Here is a 21,852-nt window from a genome sequence, read left to right as displayed (position 1 = left end):
TGCGATGAACATTGGGGTACACGTGTCTCTTTCCCTTCTGGTTTCCTCAGTGTGTATGCCCAGCAGTGGGATTGCTGGATCATAAGGCAGTTCTATTTCCAGTTTTTTAAGGAATCTCCACACTGTTCTCCATAGTGGCTGTACTAGTTTGCATTCCCACCAACAGTGTAAGAGGGTTCCCTTTTCTCCACACCCTCTCCAGCATTTATTATTTGTAGACTTTTGGATTGCAGCCATTCTGACTGGTGTGAAATGGTACCTCATAGTCGTTTTGATTTGCATTTCTCTGATAATAAGTGATGTTGAGCATACCATCTGATTTCTGTGCAGAACTTTGCAGGCCAGAAGCAAATGGCATAATATATTCAAAGTGGTGTAAGGGAAAACCCTGCAACCCAGGGTACTCTATCCAGTAAGACTGTCATTTAGAATAGAAGGAGAGTTAAAGAACTTAGACAAGCAAAACTAATTCCACAATAATAGACCTACCCTGAAACAAATGCTGAAGGGTCTTCTCTCAATGGGAAACAAGTAAGAGTCATAGGAAAAGAAAAACCCCAACAGGAAAGACAACTATATAGTAAGGATTGAAGATCACTTCAACAAGCAGGTACACAGATTAAAAAACAAAAAATTGGCCAAGTAGTATTCCATTTTATATAGGTACCACACCTTCTGCAGTAAGTTCAAAAGAGAAAAGCAAGTATAGTAACACACATATACATGTAATTTAGGAAAACTCTCCTGATGGACCTATTTGCAGGATAGAAATAAAGATGCAGATGTAGAGAATGGACTTGTGGACACATTCGGGGAAGGACAGGGAGAGATAAATTAAGAGAGTAGCACTGATACATGTACATCACCATGTGTAAAACAGAAGCTGCTGTATAACACAGGAAGCTCAACCCAGTGCTCTCTGATGACATAGAGGCGTGGGATGTGATTAAATGACAAAATGAATTTTACAAACTCAGTGCCATCAACGGCCAAAGCAATATGTCTGGCTTTTTTCTAAGGAAAAAAGTAAAATCTGTCATAACAAAACCTCGGAATTCTTCAAAAGGCATTATGCTTACCAGTTATCCATTGTGGTCATATTTACACAAGGGAAAAAATATATATAAAATAAAATTTTAGGGAATATAAATAACTTTAGGAAACTCTCCAATATTATGGGCTTCCCTGGTGGCTCAGATTGTAAAGGATTTGTCTGCAATGCAGGAGATGTGGGTGGGAGCCACAGGAAAAAATATATATGTAAAATAAATTCTTAGGGAATATAAAGTCTTGTAGGAAACTCTCCAGTATTATTAGGTTGGTGCAACATAATTGTGGTTTCAGATTGTGAATTTTAAAGCATTGTAACTAGGCTCAAACATCTTTATTAATCAAAATAAGACCCATTATAATCAACACGTTTTTCCCAATGGAAAATAAGTTTATTTATTCCTGTGGCATAAAACTGCGTGCTTCGAGTTTTGAAAAACTCTTGGAAAGATTTTTCTGTCTCTTCTGGTTGTGGAAGTCTTTTCTCTGCAACCAGTTGTTGAGATGCTTGAAGAAGTGGTAGTCAGTTGGCAAGAGTTCAGGTGAATACTGGGCTTCCTAGCTGGCGCAGTGCTAAAGAATCTGCCTGCCAACACAAGAGACGCAGGTTCAATTCCTGGGTTGGGAAGATCCCCTGGAGTAGGAAATGGCAACTCACTTCAGTATTTTTGCATGGAAAATCATAAGGACAGCCCACTGGTGGGCTACAGTCCATGGGGTTACAAAGAGTTGAACACGACTGAGCACATATGGAGGATGAGGCAAAACTTTGTAGTCCAATTCATTCACCAGTTGAAGTGTTGGCTGTGCGACATGCGGTTGGGCATTGTCTGGAGAAGAACTGGGCCCTTTCTATTGGCCAATGCTGGCTGCAGGCATTGAGGTTTTCAGTTTTCGGTGCATCTCATCAATTTGCTGAGCATACTTCTCGGATTTACTAATGGTTTCGCTAGGATTCAGAAAGCTGTCAGGGATCAGACCAGCAGCAGACTACCAAACAGTGACCATGACCTTTTTTTTGGTGCAGGTTTGGCTTTGGGAAGTGCTTTGGAGCTTCTTCTCAGTCTGACCACTGAGCTGGTCATCACTGGTTGTTGTATAAAATCCACTTTTCATTGCACATCAAAATCTGAGAAATGGTTTGTTGTTATTGCTTAGAATAAGAGAAGCTGACACTTCACAACAATGATTTTTTAAGATTTTGGTCAGCTTATGAGGCACCCACTTATTGAGCTTTTTCACCTTTCCAATTTGCTTCAATTGCCAGTCAACCATAGAATGGTCGATATTGAGTTCTTTAGCAACTTCTTGCATAGTTGTAAGAGGATCAGCTTTGATGATAGCTCTCAGTTGGTCATTGTCAACTTCCAATGGCCAGCCACTACTCTCCTCACCTTCAAGGCTCTTGTCTCCTTTGGAAAACTTTTTGAAATACTGCTGCACTATACATTTGTTAGCAGTTCCTGGGCCAAATGCGTTAATGTTGCAAGTTGTCTCTGCTGCTTTACAACCCATTTTGAATTTGAACAAGAAAATTGCTAGAATTTGCTTTTTGTCTAATATAATTTCCATAGTCTAAAATAAATATAAAATACATAGAAAGTAAGGTCATTAGCAAAATAACAGAAAGTGAGAAATGAGCTTTAAAATGATGTACAATATAACCACATTTATTTAAGAATGTATTCCAATATCTAAAAACAGCAAAATTGAGCAATGCAAAACCACAATTATTAATAGCTTCTCTTTCTTTATTGATTTCATTTATTTTGTCTCTCTTTTTCCTCTTTGATGTGTTTCGCTAGAGATTTTTCAATTTTGTCTCATCAAAGAACTAGCTTAGTTTCATTGATCTTTTCACTTGTTTTTCAGTCTCTATTTCAATTATTTCTTCTCCAAGCCTATTATTTTTCTTTTATGATCTTCAGGTTTTGTTTGTACTTTTTATTCTCATTCTTCTAGGGATAAGGTTAGTTTGTTTATTTGAGACTTTTTTGTTTGTTTGTCTTCTGTACGTAGGCCTATATTACTATGCACCTCCCTGTTAGAGCTTCTTTTGTTCTGCCTCATAGGTTTTGGAGCATTGTGTTTTCATTTTCAGTTGTCTTGAGATTGGTTTTTAAATTTTATCTTTGATTTCTTCAAGGAACCATTTGTTGTTTAGTAGCATATTGTTTAGACCACAAGTTTATGGTTTTTCTAGTTTTCTTTTGTTATATTCTTATTTTATCCTGTTGTGGTCAGAGAAGATACTTGATATCATTTTAGTTTTCTTAATTATACTAAGACTTGTTTTTTGGAGTTGCATATGATTTATTGTTGAAAATGTTCCTTGGGCACTTGAAAAGAATATGTATTGTGTTTTATTTGAATGAAATATTTTTTTGTGTATCTAATAAGTCAACCTGATCAAATGCATTGTTTAAGGCCCATATTTCTTTATTGATTTTCTGCCTGGATCATCTGGCCAAGGATGTAAGTGGGCTTTTAAATTCCTGTACTTTTATTGTATTACTGTTCATTTCTCCCTTTATGCCTGTTAATATTTGCTTCATGTACATAGGGGGCACCTGTATTGGGTGAATTGATAGTTACAAGTTTGGAAATAAGAGCTGGGTCCATAAGAAATCAATTGACATTCAAATTTCAATTTTATGTACTTTTTTTGGTAGAGAAGTCATTATGCAACACATATATCTGATAAAGTGCCTACATGCAGAATATGGAAAGAACTATAAAATCACCATGAAATCAATATGGATGAAAGACTTGAGCAGGAAGTTTATAAAAGTGAATATTCAAATAGTCACAAGGAGTGAAGTCCAGTCTCAGCACTAATCAGGGGAATGCAAACTATGGTGAGTTATTAGTACTACATAGTCCAGAGTGGCTAAAATTTAAAAGAGCGATAATAGTGTTAATAAACATGAGAAGCAATAGAAACACTCATAGATTGCTAGTAATGTTATAAATTTGTACAGCTACTTTAAAAATTGGCTGGTATTCTCTCCTAAAGTTGAAGAGATATCCAGGTATGTAGATAAACTATGACCCCAAAATTATTCTCCTGGTATATACCTAATGGAAATGGGTGAGTAAATGCAACAAAAGACATGTGCAAGAATTCTTAGAGCAGCAGTATTTAAATAAACACAAGTTGAAGAAAATTCAAATGTTTGCAGTAGTATAATGGATAAATGAATTGTGATATATAATGGAATATTATATAATGACAAAAAACCCAACTGTAGCTCCATTTAATAACAGATAAATTTCCCCAAAATTGTTGAGTGAATGGAAATCAGACACAAAACAATTACACTGAATCATTCAATTTGCCTGTTCAAAAACAGAGCTCATCTATGGTGTTGAACCTCTGGATTAGAGAGGGTATAGTTATTAGAAGAGGACATGTTGTGAGGGAGGTGATTCTAGGAGGCTGGTATGTTCTGTAACTTTTCCTCCATGGTGGTGAAATTGATGGGTTTGTTATGGAATAATTCCATGAACTGTACACGTGTAATTTGTGTTGTTGTTGTTGTGTTTTTTCTTTTGGTAGTATAACTCTTGTATTTCAGTTAAAAATAGGTTTAAAAAAATCACGTCTTTTATAGCCTCCTGACTCTCCAAGAGTTATTTCTCTTTCATTCTATGAGTAGGTGTGATATAATGAATAAAGGACCCCCCCCGCAAAAAAAATCCATTTTCTAATCCCCAGAACCTGTGAATATATGGCTTTACATGGCAAAAAGAATTTTTCAGATGTGACTAAGATATTGAGATTGGGAGACTATTATGGGTTATCCAGTTGTGACAAATGTAATCAGAAGGGTCCTTATGAGAGGGAGGTGTGGGAGTCAGAGGTAGAGTGATGTTACATGGGGACAACTTGACTGGTCACTGACAGCTTTGAAAATGGAAGGAGATTGTGAACCTAGGAAGGAGGGCAGCCTCCAGATGCTGGAAAAGGCAAGAAAACAGACTTTCCTTTAGAGCCTCCAAAAGGAATGCAGCTTTGCCAATAATTTGTGTTTAGCCCCATAAGACCCAATTTTGGACATATCACCTCTAGAACTGTAAGAGGATTAACCTGTTGTTTTAAGTCACCAAATCCGTGGTAATCTGTTACAGTAGCAATAGGAAACTAATAGTGGTAGTTCATGGGCGGTGTACTCTGACAGGTACAATGTCAGAGTACACTGTCCATAATAGGTGCTCTGCAATTGTGCTGAATGTATGATCAAGCTTCAAAAGTGTCATTCCTCAGTACGGTAAGGGGATTTTTGAAACAAATAAGGATGTTGAGAATTCAAGATCAGTATGATGTGTTGTGACCAGGCAGTTTCTACCAGTCTGTTTCCCTCTAATCTTCACACTTCCTGAAATGTGAAAGGCTTAGCATCTAGAGGTGAAGCAAAAGAGCACTGGGTATGTAGTTATCAGGCACAACAAAATTGGAGATGAGGATGCAGATGAAGATGGCATGATTAGCACTTTCCCTTAGTCTGTGAAAGTCTTTCATTGTCAAGAGGGAGATTAGAATATTTTACAAAAGAAATGTGCAAAGAAATAAGATGGAGGTAATAATGCTCTTGACATCCCAAATGGATTTTGTTGTTGTAGTTCAACCACTCAGTTGTGTCCGACTCTGCAATCTCATGGACTGCAGCACACCAGACTTCGCTGTCCTTCACCATCTCCCAGAGCTTGCTCAAACTCATGTCCATTGAGTTGATGATGCCATCCAGCCATCTTGTCCTCTGTCGTTGCCTTCTCCTCCTGCCATCAATCTTTCCCAGAATCATGGTCTTTTCCAATGAGTCCATTCTTCATAACAGGTGGCCAAAGAATGGAGCTTCAGCATCAGTCCTTCCAATGAATATTGAGGACTGATTTCCTTTAGGATTGACTGGTTTGATCTCCTTGCAGTCTAAGGGACTCTCAAGAGTCTTCTCCAACACCACAGTCAAAAGCATCAATTCTTCGGCGCTTAGCCTTCTTTATGGTTCAGCATTTACATTCATAAAACTGGGCTTCCCTGGTGGCTCAGAGGGTAAAGCGTCTGACTGCAATGCGGGAGACCTGGGTTCGATCCCAGGGTCAGGAAGACCCCATGGAGAAGGAAATGGCAACCCACTCCAGTACTCTTGCCTGGAAAATCCCATGGACAGAGAAGCCTGGTGAGCTACAGTCCGTGGGATCACAAAGAGTCCGACACGACTGAGCAACTTCATTTTCTCAAACCATAGCTTTGACTACAGGATCTTTGTTGCCAAAGTAGTGTGTCTGCCTTTTTTTTTTTTATGCTGATTAGGTTTGTCATAACTTTTCTTCCAAGCAGCCAGCATGTTTTAATTTCATGTAGTCACCATCCACAGTGATTTTGGAGCCCAGGAAAATAAAGTCTGTCACCGTTTCCATTGTTTCCACATCTATTTGCCATGAAGTGCTGGGGCCAAATGCCATGATCTTCCTTTTTTTGAATGTTGAGTTTTAAGCCAACTTGTTCACTCTCCTCTTTCACTTTCATCAAGAGCATCTTTAGTTCCTCTTCACTTTCTGCCATGAGGGTGGTGTCATCTGCTTTTCTGAGGTTATTGATATTGCTCCCAGCAATCTTGATTCCAGCTTGTGCTTCATCCAGCCCAGCATATCACATGATGTACTCTGCATAAAAGTTAAATAAGCAGGGTGACAGTATACAGCCTTGCCATAATCCTTTCCCAATTTTGAACCAGTCCATTGTTCCATGTCCTGTTCTAACTGTTCCTTCCTGACCTGCATACAGGTTTCTCAGGAGGCAGGTAAGGTGGTTTGGTTTTCCCATCTCTTTAAGAATTTTCCACAGTTTGTTGTGATCCACAAAGTTAAAGACTTTAACATAGTCAATGAAGCAGAAGTAAACGTTTTTCTTGAATTCCCTTGCTTTTTCTATGATCCAGTGGATGTTGGCAATGTGATCTCTGGTTCCTCTGTCTTTTCTAAATCCTTCTTGAACATCTGGAAGTTGTTGGTTCACGTACTGTTGAAGCCTAACTTGGAGAATTTTGAGTATTTCTTTGCTAGTGAAGGAGATGAGTCCTATTGTGCAGTAGTTGGAGCATTCTTTGGTATTGCTTTTCTTTGGGATTGGAGTGAAAACTGACCTTTTCCAGTCCTGTGGCCACTGCTGAGTTTTCAACGTTTGCTGGCACAATGAGTGCAGCAATTTAACAACATCATCTTTTAGGGTTTGAAATAGCTCAGCTGAAATTAGTCACCTCCACTAGCTTTGTTCTAAGGTCTACTTGACTTAGCACCCCAGGATGTCTGGTTCTAGGTGTGTGATCACACCATCATGGTTATCTGGGTCATGAGGATCTTTTAAGTATAGTACTTCTGGGTATTCTTGCTACCTCTTCTTAATATCTTCTGCTTCTGTTAGGTCTATACAATTTCTGTCCTTTATTGTGCCCATCTTGGCATGAAATATTCCCTTGGTGTCTCTAGTTTTCTTAAAGAGATCTCTAGTCTTTCCCATTCTATTGTTTTCCTCTATTTCTTTGCACTGATCACTTAGGAAGGCTTTCTCATCTCTCCTTGCTATTCTTTGGAACTCTGCCTTCAGAGGGATGTATCTTTCCTTTTCTCCTTTGCCTTTAGCTGCTCTTCTTTTCTCAGCTATTTGAAAGGCCTCCTTAGATGACCATTTTGCTTTTTTGCATTTCTTTTTCTTGGCTCTGATCTTGATCACTGCCTCCTGTACAATGTTACAAACCTCCATCCATAGTTCTTGAGGCACTCTGTGTATCAGATCTAATCCCTTGAATCTATTTGTCACTTCACTGTAAAATTGTAAGGAATTGGTTTAGGTCATACCTGAATTGCTTAGTGATTTTCCCTACTTTCTTCAATGTAAGTCTAGTTATAATTACTAAGATCTATTCAAAACCATAGAACACTTCTGACACTAAAAATGTGGGTTTTCCCTATCAAACAGTTCTCTAACTCTGTGCAGATACCAACTGGGTGTCCTACAATTTGATTCAGTTCTGACACTAACTACCTGGAGTTAGTTCAGACGTCACTGGTTAAGGGCTCAGCCCCACAAGACTGCCCTCCCACTTCAGATAGCAATTGCAAATATTGGGTCCCTAGTTACCCACAATTTATGTGACTTGTCTTAAAACTTTGGATCCCCATGACACACTCTTCTAGTCTGAAAATTTGCTGTGACTGCACATGGAAATCAAGAACTTTTCTTATTTACAGCTAAATATATATAGGATATATAGTTATGTATCCTTATAAAGGATGTTAGAAAATATATACATGAAGAACCTGATTAAGAGGCAAATAATATGAGGTGTGGAAGTGTCCTGAACACAAGGCTTCTGTGACTGTGGAGGTTGGGGTACACCACCTTTCTGCATGTGGGGATGTTCACCACCCTAGAAGCTCTGCAAACCCTTTCCCTTATGGTTTTATGGGGGTCCTATGACATAAGCATGATTAAATCATCGGCAACTCCAGATTATCTCAGTCTCTATCCAGTTTTCCTCCTGGAGGTGTGAGGGGATTTGGAGCTGAAAGTTCCAATCCTCTTATCACATGGTTTCTTTGGAAGGCAACCTCCATCCTGAAACTATCTAGGGGGCTCATACAGAGTCACCTTATTAACATAAACTCAAGTATTCTTGACAAGGACTTTTTAGGAGTAACAAAAGAGGCTCCTCTCATCCGTGTAACTCATGAAGTTCCAAGAATTCTAGGAGCTCTTCTCCAGAAACCTGGACAAAGACTGCATATATCTTTATTATTATATCACGATATTGTACTAGTTAATAGTGAGAAGTAATTGAAAACATCTCCTGGAAGCAGTCCCTTCCTTTTCCAGGAGAGACTCATCTGTGTTGCCAGTTTATTTCTCCTCTTGCCCCTCTTCCTCATTTTTCTTCATCTGTGTGTAAACTGTTCATTGAATGAGCTGGACTCAGTGGTGTATAATTGGAATATTCCTTTATTTATCTCTGCCCTTGCTTGCCACCATATTATTTTTGTTCTCCCCACCCCCATTCCTGGTAATATTCCTGGGAAAGTGATTTTTCTAGTCACTTTTGGTATTAGAATATCTAAAATCTTAGGCATCAAAAAGTTTAGTCCTATCTACTATCAAAACTTTCATCTCTCATTAAATCCTAAGCTGGCTCCTTGACCACATTTCACCACCTCCATCAAGTTCAGGCCTGATGTACAATTTCATAGAACTGGAGGGAGTGTGTCATGACCTGTTTTCTTTTTCTCATTTCTTTACTTTCTTTCCTCCTCCTACTCTCATTATTTGGTTTGAGGGATGAGAGCTGAAGGGTAGCTGGTGCTATTTGTGATTTGTCTTTTCGTTGTTGAATATACAATAGGGACTTCTTGTGGTTATGCTTTTGTGGAGTCTTCAGAATGCCCCCATACACTTAATGATCTGATAGTGTACTGTTTGCTGACCTGTTTTGCTGACATCCCAGGGTAAGCTCTTTGACTTTCCCCTCATTCCTGCTTCTGGCAGTATATTTCCAGTTGTCTCTGCTGAAGTGGGTGGTGGGAGGGGTGGGGCGTGGGAGGGGTGAGGAAACTCTGTTGGGCAGAGGATCCAATCTGTATCCCATGGACCTTGGGGAAATTTAGCGTCTTATTCAGGAGTAGAGGACACTAGTGATGATGAGCAGATAGCCCCAGCCTCCATGTTAACTACTGTTACTGCTGTTTCCTGGAGGTTGCTCAAACTCAGTGATGTATCTAAACATCTCATCCTCTGCTGCCTTCTTCTCCTTTTGCCTTCAATGTTGATACTTCCTCCAAATGAAAAGACATATAAGTCTGTCTTAAATCCCTATGGATTTAGGGATGACAGAAATAATTAGTCCGTAATAGTCTGTAGTACACTTCATTCACTTAGAGACCTAAGTGAAAATCTTCTTAGTGCAAATTTCCCTCTTTTTTAAAGCACGTGCTGGTGCTCAGTCCTGCCCAACTCTTTGCGGCCTCATTGACTGTGGCCCATCGGGCTCCTCTGTGTATGGAATTTTCCAGGCAAGAATACTGAAATGGGTTGCCATTTCCTTCTCCAGGGGATCTTTTCGACACTGAAATCAAGCCCGGGTCTCCTGCATTGCAGGTAGACTATTTACTGACTGAGCTACAAGGGAAGCCCCTACCTGTCCCACAGCCTTGATTAAAATGGCCATTTTTCCCTGGTCATAAATCTTGTTCCATAAACGGATCTGTCTCAGATTTGTACAGAGCTCTAGGCTTTGAATACCTAAACTCCTGTGAATTTTTTCTTTACCTTTTTGTAGAAAACATGCACAGGCAAGGGCCAAAGTGCCCAGGAAGAAGAGAAAAATGGTTAAATTACAAAAAGTTATTTAACTTCTATTTTTCATATTTGTTTAATATTGTTTCCTGAATTGATGCAGGCTCTATCCTGGCCAAGTTTCTGATTTTTTATTTTTTATTCCTGTAATAAAATAGCTCTAAATGGCATTATATTTGAGAATTGGATATCTTGAATTTCCTATGAATGTTTTTGCAGTCAAGCATTAAAAACTCTTCCTCACAATTTCATAGTGAAAAAAATACACTTAGAAATGAAAATAATTTGTAACTTCCAGTGAATAACCGTATATTGATAAAAATATTCATATACTTATTCTATGGATTTTGTAGCAGCCTGCAATGATTTTAATTTCCCTCTGTGAAAATGACTTTCTTGAAGCTTTATATAACATTCAGTTCAGTTCAGTTCAGTCGCTCAGTCGTGTCCGACTCTTTGTGACCCCATGAATTGCAGCACGCCAGGCCTCTCTGTCCATCACCAACTCCTGGAGTTCACTCAAATTCATATCCATCAAGTCGGTGATGCCATCTAGCCATCTCATCCTCTGTGGTCCCCTTCTCCTCCTGCCCCCAATCCCTCCCAGCATCAGAGTCTTTTCCAATGAGTCAACTCTTCACATGAGGTGGCCAAGGTATTGGAGTTTCAGCTTTAGCATCATTCCTTCCAAAGAACACCAACATTACATATTTTAAAATAAAAACATTCAGAATAATAATATAAAATATGCAGTTGGTATATTAAATGGACTTTATTTGATTTCATCATGTACTCATATATATGTTATCTGTTTTTAAAGAAGAAGGAATTGAGGCAAAGAAAAATAAGGTTCTTACTCAAGAAATCTTTAACTTTTGTTATGATTGATTTAGTTTTAGATGTTTCATTTGAAAAAAAATTGATACAAGGATGGTTTCATTCTGAGTGGGTGGTATTTTAGGCTTGTTCTGGTAATGTGCCTTTTTTGTTTAGATACTGGAACTCTTATCTGGTCATTGAGTATTAATTTTTTTTCAAGTCATCAAGCACATCCTGCTTTGTGATTTTGTTCCAGGCATCAGGAATTTCACCTTCATTGAAAAGTCTTTTGTGATATTTTTCTTCTAGCTTTGATCTGAAGTGACAGACAAACCATTTCCAGTATGGCTGGGTGGATGTGTCTGGGGTGATGCTCCATGTGGCATATTCCCCTCCTGCTTGTCGATAGGTCTTATATGGGATCCTCCTGCCATCATTCAAAACAAAATCACAGTCACTTGCTACCAGACTAGTACAGTGTTCAATGACAAAATGGTCTGTTTGATACCACCCCCATCCACTGAGAGCCTTTGGACGGTGGAAGGGAACACTGTGGTCTCCTTCATGGGTAGGGATTGTGTTTGTACAAATTGCTTTACAGAAGGGACACTGTTTCCAGCAGCCACAGAGATGTTCAAAGAGCATTTTCTGGATTTCAGGAATCATTTCTTCTACAAGTTTAGACAAACAGTTCTGTTCTACCTTCTTCATTTCAGGATCCAAAGCTTTACTCATGGCCTCTTTGATAAACTCAATATCTTTTATCTCCTGGTGTTCAATGCTTATCAAGTCTTTTCGTGGAAAAGTCAAGGTACTCCCCAGGTGATCACAGAACAAATCTAACCACCCAGACACTGTGCTGCTTTTATCTTTAGCTATTGCTGTAGATGCATGTATAGCTGAGAGGGTAGCATTTTTGATGTCATGTAAACTCATTTGTAGAAAAGTCTTTATTTTTTTACTTCCTGTGTCAGACAAATATCTTTTAACATGGTTTTCAATGTAATTCTTAAAAAATGATTCTGGATTATGAAGGTACTGGCAGTAGTTATCAAAATTTTCCTCTTCTGCCAGAGAGATGAGAATGTGTTTCTCCAGGTTAGCTCTGTTTTCATTGAATGCCCGGCAGGTGGTTCGAATGTCCCCAGCAATTTTGAGGGCCGTGTTTTTCCTTATGGTGCTGGAGACAGCAGGTGTGAGTTTCTTCCACAGAAAATCAACAAATGTTTTAATTGAAGTTGCTCCTTGACAAGAGATCTTAAAGCTCATGAAGAAATCATCTTTCTTGCTTTGCAGATAGTGTACAGGATCATTTGCCCTCTTGAATGCCTTGTGCATCTCCTTAAACTTCACTGAAGCTCTTTGGAATAAACACAATGATAAGTCTATTTCATATTTTCTTGTAAATGTGTATCTTTTCTGAGTGGGTGCAGACTTCATCTCCTCATGTATTATTCTCAGGATTTCATGGAAATAAGTTGGATTGTAATCATGCTTTTGCTGAGATATTTTGTTAACAGTTTCATTAACTTTTGAAATAATGCAGTCAGTAGTCATATTTATGGAGTGTATATCCTGGGTCTCTATTGTCATTGTAGTGAGTCCCCAAAAATTCCTGTTCATCTTAACATGTTTGTCATAGTTGATTTCAAACTTTTCTCCAGAATAGTTCTTCAGTATGCTTACTATGTCTTTTTCCTTTTTGAAATAATCCAAAAGGATATTTTCATAATCCACTTCAATTTCAGGCTCTACAGCTAGAGGGAGACTTGAGGACACATCATAGACCCATTTTTCCCAAAGTGGGTTGAATTCCTCATGGAGCTCTTCCTCACTCAATTCGGTGCCACTCAGCGATAAAGCCAACTTCCGGCTTTTTTCCAATAATTCCTTTTCATAACCTGACTTTTTGTTACCCGGTTTTTCCTGATTTTTTTTAAAACTAATCAGTTCTTTGGCTTTTCTCTGGCCATCTAAAATTAGTGCCTGTTTAAGGGTTATTAGTTTATTTTCAAAATTTCCTTTCCACTGAACCAGCACTTCACTATCTGGGTCTTCATTAAAATATTTTTCAAGTTTTTGCTTGATGGCTTCATATATCTCTGTAACTGGAGCCTCCAGGGTATATGTTTCAAGTGTCTGGATTTTTCCATTCTGAATCTGGCTAATCAGCTCGTCCTGTAATCTCTGCACATCACTCCTCAGCTCCCATGTCCAGGAGTTATACATGGTTTCCAGTTTGCTCATGACCATGACTTCTTGAGTGTTCCTGAAACTGAAAATAAAGTTCTCATTCCGTAGGGCTCTCCACAAATCTTGAACTCGGGATTTTACATCTGATATCTTCATGATGCTTCCCCTAGATTCCTGTTGGGCAGTCACAAGAATTCTACTTTTTAGTTCCTGAACATTGTGGCTGTAGCGAGGATTGGGAGGGGCCATTGGGGGATTGCCATCCCAGAGGTGAGCAAAGTAGTAGATGTGGGTATTGACGTCAAACTTAATCACATCACTAAAGCAGGTTACATTGGAGCACTGCTCTTCTGCAGCTGCTATTGCTGCTAGTTCATCCAATCTCTCCTCAAGCTGCCTTCTTCCTTCCATAGTTTGGTCTTTAGCTGTAACTTCCCTCACATTCTGATGGACAAAGAGGCAACTGGGAGAGATTTTCACTTGTTTCATTCTCAGAAAAGCTTGGATAACTATTTGTCGAATATCTTGCATTTCTGATGGATTTCCCCCCATAATATTGATCAGAGTCAAGTTTCCAAGTCCGATGACAAAGGTTGCCAACTCATTGTCATGATTCTGGGACTTGTTGCTGAGTTCTGGGGCTCGAAGTCCCTCTGTGTCCACAACAAGCACAAAGTCAAAGCCAAGTTCAGCTGTGAATGTCTCCTCCACTTTCAGAAGCTGCATGTAGGCCCCCCGGGTACACCTCCCAGCACTGAGTGTGAACTGCAGCCCAAAAAGGGCATTCAGCAGGGTGGACTTCCCTGAACTCTGCAGGCCAAGGACAGAGAGAACAAAGAGCCGCTTGTTTCCAAGTTTCTCAGAGAGCTTGTCAAAAACAGCTGCCACCCACTTCAGGGGCACATATGAAACATCCCCATCCATTAGCTCAATGGGAACACCAGATATCATCAGATCTGCAGCAATGTGGGGAAGGGAGAGAAATAGGGTATCTTTCATGGGTGAAGCTTCTTCCAGAGCTTCATAGATCTGGCCAGCTTCTCTGAGAATGTGCTCAATTCCCAAGGTACAGTCATTAATCTCTCTGGAAATAGCTTCTATCTCATTTTGCCAGTCTTTCAGAGAGCTACTCTTTGGGGCCTCTTGCTTTTCTTTTTGAACCAATGCCTTTTTCTTCTCATTTAGATTTTCCAAGTGTCTTGCAGTCAGGTTGTCCAAAGCTACATTCAGCCATTGGAGGAAGTAAAGTTTGGTGTGAGTTTCTGAATGATTTTGGAGAATTTCAAGGACAGAACACATTAAAGCATTGAGAGGAAAGGCTTTTCTCAACTGTTCAAGTCTTATCATTTGTTTTTCTGTCTCAGTCTCACTTTTGTGTTGTTCAATGCTGCGATTCCCCTTTTCTCTCAGATGATAGAGTTCTTTGTCCTTTTTACACCAAAGTTGCCACAGTTTTCCCTGAAGAGGTAGTAAGTTTTCCTTGACCTGAGATATTTCCATTTCTCTCAATAGGGTAATTATAGCCTCTGCCTTTTCTTTGGCTTCCTTGCAATCTCTCTGGTCTTCATCAATAAGCATTCCTTGCTTGCGAGCAACTTGGGCACAGTTCTCCAAGCTGAGTGCAGTGTTACAGAGCTCCAGCAAACGTCTGATTGTAGTTGTGAGCTCCCCTATTAGTTCTGCCTCATTTCTGTTCCTGATCCCAATTCTCACTCTTGAGCCAGAGTCATTGACTGTGATTTTCCCTTTATCATCAAGCAAGAAGATTAAAGGTTTTGATGACTGACACATGTCACGGACTATTTTTCGGTTTCCTTTATTGTCATCAGAAGTTGACATGAGGACCACAATTATGGAAGAGACTTCCTTCAAAAAGGCGAGTTGCTTCTCATATTCCTTTGCATCTCCGTGAAGATTCGTAAAGGTCAAGCAGTTGTCAAATCTGTCCTGCTCTTCCCCCCCAGGACAGAACCAGGCGACTTCCACCACTCCTCCCATCAAGAGACAGTCTCTGCTGCTGCCGTTGCAGTGTCGGTGAAAAAAGACATCATGTTTGCGTTCACTGAGAAGACAGTTCATGATCTGTGATTTGGAAGCAGAGAAGCCAGTTCCAACTCTAATAAAGGACACAATGGGGGCAGAAACACGACACATCTGTTGATTCGTGTAATTGTCCTTCTCCTCTTTTATTGATTTCCCTACTTGCTGCCAGCTCCTTCGAATTTGTCTGAGAGACCAAAGAGAGAATTCAATTTGAGCATTGCAAGGATTAGGTATGAGAAGGGGGAGGGCAAACTGACAAATGGAAAGTTTGTCCAAAATATATTGTCTGCCAAAATCATCTGCACAGTGAAGAATTGCCATCTGAACATCCATAGGGTGAACATAGAGTCTGGCATTAGTGGCTGCTGAAGGCTTAGTAGGATGAGCACTTTCTTCAGGTAGATCTTCATATGGGTCAAAAGCCTCCTTTTCTTGATTTGAGGTGCTTGAATAGACTTGGTTCTCTGTGTAGTCTTCATGTTTGATGATCAGGTATCTCAGCCCATAATCCAGCATCAATAGCTTCTGTAGGAAATAGAAGGGAAGTTCTCTTTCAGAGCAGGGCTGGGTGTTGTACACAGAAGTCTTGTGGATCAGTTGGAAGTTAGCTCTGCTCATTTTTCTTGGGTAGTAGTGTTCTAGGCCTAGACGCTGGAGTAAATCTTGGAAGGCTCCATTTTCTATGACTTCCTTCTTTTTCTTTTCATTATCATGTGGTTCGTGGGGCTCTTTCTTTTCATGGAAGACACTTTGCAATTCTTTTATCACCTCCTCCACTTGCAATGAAGAGACAGCATCCTCATATTTCCCATCAATGAGCAGTCTCAAGTCTTTGTCTAGGTTTTGCCAATCATGATCTCCATGGTTGGTGAGGACATGTACAACTTCTTTAGTCAAAGATTGTCCCATGTGATGTTTGATCAATGCCAAGCGTTGTGTTTTCTCCTCCTGAGAAACAGCTTTGATGCCCGCTGTTGCTGTCAGACCTGTGAGCACCAGGAATGCCTGAGCCCTGTAGTTGCAAATATTTTTGAGCTCTTGGTATTTATTTGGTGCAGTTTGCGTTTTCTCCAATAGGAAGTCTAACTCATCATGCCCCAGGAGATACTGAAATATATTGTCAACCACATGATATCCTGCACCAGATGCTATCAAAAGTAGCAAAATGTGTGTGTCTGGCTTCCCTGTTTCTCGGAGGTATTTCAAGAAACAACCTAGAGACAAGCTGACCTCATAAGTCAGCTTCCTTTGAGCTTCCTCTACTAACTCTGTAGATTCAGAGTTCGCCTTTACTTCCCTAAGACCCTTCTGTGCTTTTTTAAATATTTCAATTAACTCAGAAAATTGCGTGATCGGGACATTGTCTTCCTTTGGTTCTGACTGAAATATCCACTCCATAATGGAATGAGCCTGAGGAAAGTTTGTTACTATATAGATGTGAGGATCCAAAAGATGGCTCAACTGGAATTTAATAAATGTAGTTCCATAAATGGAAGATTTTTTGCAAAAGTTTACCATGTTTACTAGAAAATTCTGCAGACCCCTGTCTTTTAGGCATATATTAGTCCAAGTGGTATAACTTCCAGTTTTTTGACTCAATCTTTGCATGAAATTTATCAGCCTTTTAAGCTGTTCTTCAGGATCAAAAACTTTCCAGGATTTCACATCCTCTAGGAAAATCCTAGCCTCCTTCTCAATGCTCAGTAATTCTCTCTCCTGGATCTGGGCAGTGAGTTCATTCAGAACAGTATAGTGGGCTTTCAGGCAGTTAGCTAATTTATGAGGATCCTTAAAATCACTTCTGTGGCTAGAGAGAACAATGTCCCAAACAGGTACCAGCTGAAGTCCACGGTCAATGACACACCAGGTTTGATTATTGGCAACTAGACCAGCTTTCCAGTCAAAAAAGCCATTTGCTTCTGGTGGGCCACCTGTCTGGGCCACAGATAACTGAACTTCGGTTTGGAGATTTTGGAAGGTTGTTTTCTGAGAGGCTTTTTTCAGATGTGAGTCTGACATATCCAGACCTGTACCAATGTTCACTCCAAAGCCACTGTAACCGCCCTTTATGTAAATATTCAGGGCCTCTGCTGCTTGCTGTTTCACTTCTGCCAGCTGCTCTTTTTGGAAACCCTCTGAAATGGCTTTCCACCAGTAGATTCCTCCCAGGTGCAGAGGGCCCTGGTTAGCATGAGACCCATACCTCTGGAAGAAGGCTTCAGTCCTATGCCTCAGCAAGCATAGTTCGTCTGAGTCTTCTGACTGACTCAGAAGGTTTTCAATGTATTTTAATTCCTCGAGAGCAGCATTGGAAAGTTGGAGCTGGTCAACCGGAAAGTAGAAGGAGGCCAGTGGGATATAGATGAACTTGATTGAGCAGAAATAAGAGTGTGTAGAATGTGACTGTTGTGTTTTCTTGGATTCTGAATGCATGCTCTGATCCATACCAGCTTTCAGGCTAATTCCCCAACCTCCACACTTTGCTAAGGCTGATACACTGAAGCCCAGCTTCTCTACAATCTGAGTGAACTTGGATTCTTCTTGAGAAGATGTAAATTCCTTCATTTCCATCCGTGTACCCTGCTCAGGGCCACGGAGTACAAAGTCCTTGGGGACACAGAGTAGCTCCTCTTTCTTCTTTATAAGAGACCTTTGGTCACTGGTTTTGTAAATTCCCTCTAGGGCTAGTCCTCCAGATGCATGTCTCACCAGTTCTCTATCTGTGAGACTTTTCCTGTGAGACAGTTCCCCCTTTATGTTGAGTTGTCTCTCCGTGTCTTCCATGACTTCTCTTAGGGCTTTTCAGGAACTGGACAAAACTCTTTCGGGATCTCCATTGTCTGCCTCAGCTCCACTTCCTTTTTCCTTTCTGTCTCATCTTGTCACTGCCTTCCTTCTGAAAGCATCTCTCTTAATTTCTTCAGTGTCCATTCTGCCTTCTGCCTTTTCTTTACTGATTCCACATGAGGCTCCTATAACTCTGAAAGAGTATTTGAGTATGACTGGTTAAGCAGTTTCTCCAGGGCCCTTTTCTCCCAGGAATGTGGCACCTGGCATTTCAGTTTCTGGAGGTCTTTTTCTTCTAGGTGTTGTAAGGCATGGGTAGAAGTCACATCCAGGTGTTCCTGCAGCTTTGACAACTAGTATTTAACTGCCAGTCCTACTTCCCTGAGCAACTTTTGGAGATCTTGCCCATTTTTGCCTCTGAGTAGGGGTTCATTGGGCATAGACTGTGCTATGTACATGGCTGTGTGAAGATAAGACACTCAGTTAGCCTGTGGCATGTTAATATGCAGAATTCTGTGCTTAATTTGCAGAAACCTGTTGCTTTTTACACTAATAAAATTCATACACTAATAATGAACTATCAGAAAAAGAAATTCAGGGAACAATCCCATTTATGATCAGACTAAAAAGGATAAAATACCAGGGAATAAACTTAACCAAGAAGGTGAAAGACCTATACTCTGAAGGAATTTGAAAATGATAAAAAGGAATGGAAAGACATCCTGTGTTCCTTAATTAGAAGGATTAATGTTGTTTAAAATGTCCATACTATCCAAAGCAATCTATAGATTTAATGCAATCACTATCAAAATACCCAGGACACTTTCACAAAAGTACAACAAAATGATTCTAAAAAATTTTTGGAACCACAAAAGACTTAATTGCCAAAACTGACTGGAGACAAAAAATAGCTGGATGTATCACATTCCCTATTCAGACTATACTATAAAGCTATGTTAATCAAAACAGCATGATATTGGCATAAAAGCAAACACAGATCAATGGAACAGAATAGAGAGCTCAGAAATAAACCAACACACTAATGGTCAATAATCTATGACAAACCAGGTTTGAAAACAATGGGAAAAAGATAATTCCAATAAGTGGTGTTGGAAAAACTGGATAGCTACATTAAAAGAATATTAGGAAAAAATAGACAAAGAATAAATGGATGTTTCTCCAAAGAAGACATACAGATGACCAACAGGCACATGAAAAGTAACTCAACATTGTTAATGTTAGGGAAATGCAAATTAAAACAATAATGAGGTATTACCTCAAACCAATCATAATGGCCATCATCATATAGTCTACAAATAATAAATGCTAGGAGGGTGTGGAAAAAAGGGAACCCTTGTGTACTGTTGGCTGAAAATTTAAGTTGGTTTAGCCACTATGGAAAGGGTTGTAGAGTTTCCTCAAAAATGAAAAGTAGGATCACAATATTACTCAGCAATTCCACTCCTGGGTATATATGCAAAGGATGTGAAGACAGGATATTGAAGAGATATATATACCCCCATGTTTTCTGCATCATTATTCACAATAGCCAATATATGGAAACAGCCTAAGTGTCAGTCTATGGCTTAATGGATAAACGATATGTGATACAGCATGCACACGTATGCACAGGTAGACACAGAATGGAATTTTATATAGTCATGAGAAAGAGGGAAATCATGCCATTTGTGCATGACAACACAGATGGACCTTGAGTGCATTACGCTAAGTGAGATAAGTCAGACCAAGAAAGAGAAATTCTGTTAATATCATTTACATGTGGAATCTAAAAAAGCCAAAGTTGTAACAACAGAGTAGTATGGTGGTTACCAGGGTTGGAAGGTGTAGGAATTGGGGAGATACTGTTTAAAGGTACAAATGTGCCATCAGTAGATAAATAAGTCCTAGACATCTAGGCTTACCTGGTGGCTCAGATGGTAAAGAATCCACCCGCAATGCAGGAGGACCTGGGTTTGATCCCTAGGTTGGGAAGATCCGCTGGTATTTTCCCAGATAGGGAGAATCCTCGTGGACATAGGAGCCTGGTGGGCTACAGTCCATGGTGTCACAAAGAGTCAAACATGCCTGAGTGACTAAGCACAGCGCATAGCACACATAGTGATTATAAAGAATATACTGTATTATAAACGTCAAAGTTGCCAAGGGACTTTATCTTAATTGTTCTCACCACAATAAAGAAATGATACTGTGATGTGATAGAGGTGTTAGCTAACTCTATTTGGTCATATGGCAATATAAAAATGTATCATATCAGCACCTTGTATACCTTAGACTTATGCAAGGTATGTTAATTATATCTCAATAAATAAAATGTACTTCTTAGCTGGTTTATACTTGTCACCCTCTTCTCACTCTTCATCTGACACTAGTTAACATTATTATATTATATATATATGTTATATTGTAAGCTATATATATGTATAGTCAAATTCTCTTTATCTACTGATGCCATCTTAATGTGTGTATGTAGAACCAAATACTCTCATATTCAATGTTTTCTCATTATATTTTTAACCCCACTATCTTTGAGACATATTATATGAGATGAGATTTCACGTTTCAACTTCACACATAATTCAGGTTTCCTCTCTTATTGTATTTCCTGTCCTACTGAATGTCACTGTTATAATCCTACACATCCTCCTTCCTCCTAATGTGAATGTAGTTTCATGTCCTTTCAAATTATCCTTTTCAATCACTCCTAAATCTCAATTCTTTTTTTTTTTTTTTCATAGTTTCCTTTGTTGTGCAGAAGCCTTTAATTTTAATTAGGTCCCATTTGTTTATTTTTGCTTTTGTTTTCAATATTCTGGGAGGTGGGTCATAAAGGATCCTGCTGTGATTTATGTCGGAGAGTGTTTTGCCTATGTTCTCCTCTAGGAGTTTTATAGTTTCTGGTCTTATGTTTAGATCTTTAATCCATTTTGAGTTTATTTTTGTGTATGGTGTTAGAAAGTGTTCTAGTTTCATTCTTTTACAAGTGGTTGACCAGTTTTCCCAGCACCATTTGTTAAAGAGATTGTCTCTTCTCCATTGTATATTCTTGCCTCCTTTGTCAAAGATAAGGTGTCCATAAGTGTGTGGATTTATTTCTGGGCTTTCTATTTTGTTCCATTGATCTATATTTCTGTCTTTGTGCCAGTACCATACTGTCTTGATGACTGTGGCTTTGTAGTAGGGCCTGAAGTCAGGCAGGTTGATTCCTCCAGTTCCATTCTTCTTTCTCAAGATGGCTGTGGCTATTTGAAGTTGTTTGTATTTCCATACAAATTGTGAAATTATTTTTTCTAGCTCTGTGAAAAATAATGTTGGTAGCTTGATAGGGATTGCATTGAATTTATAGGTTGCTTTGGGTAGTATACTCATTTTCACTACATTGATTCTTCCGATCCATGAACACGGTATATTTCTCCATCTATTAGTGTCCTCTTTGATTTCTTTCACCAGTGTTTTATAGTTTTCTTTTTTTTTTTATGGTGTATGATCTTTTTAATGTGTTGTTGGATTCTGATTGCTAGAATTTTGTTAAGGATTTTTGCATCTATGTTCATCAGTGATATTGGCCTGTAGTTTTCTTTTTTTGTGGGATCTTT

At 39.3% G+C, this 21,852-nt stretch overlaps 1 protein-coding gene and 1 long non-coding RNA gene across 2 annotated transcripts in view; one reads left to right on the top strand and one right to left on the bottom strand.

Moving 5' to 3' along the window:
• Positions 1-21,852, top strand: part of LOC104974257 (uncharacterized) — a 140,105-nt gene that overhangs the window by 29,936 nt on the left and 88,317 nt on the right. The window lies entirely within an intron of this gene.
• Positions 1,370-21,852, bottom strand: part of LOC101903126 (interferon-induced very large GTPase 1) — a 62,353-nt gene continuing 41,870 nt past the window's right edge. The window contains exon 3 of the mRNA XM_059875117.1: positions 1,370-20,331. Coding sequence (XP_059731100.1) covers positions 11,420-18,235 — 6,816 coding nt within the window. The 5' untranslated portion in view covers positions 18,236-20,331 and the 3' untranslated portion in view covers positions 1,370-11,419. The remainder of the gene's footprint in view (positions 20,332-21,852) is intronic.

Source organism: Bos taurus, chromosome 15, assembly GCF_002263795.3.
Source record: "Bos taurus isolate L1 Dominette 01449 registration number 42190680 breed Hereford chromosome 15, ARS-UCD2.0, whole genome shotgun sequence".
Taxonomy (NCBI): domain Eukaryota; kingdom Metazoa; phylum Chordata; class Mammalia; order Artiodactyla; family Bovidae; genus Bos; species Bos taurus.
The sequence above is the reverse complement of the archived record's forward strand: the minus strand, read 5'-3'. Positions and strand labels throughout refer to the sequence as shown.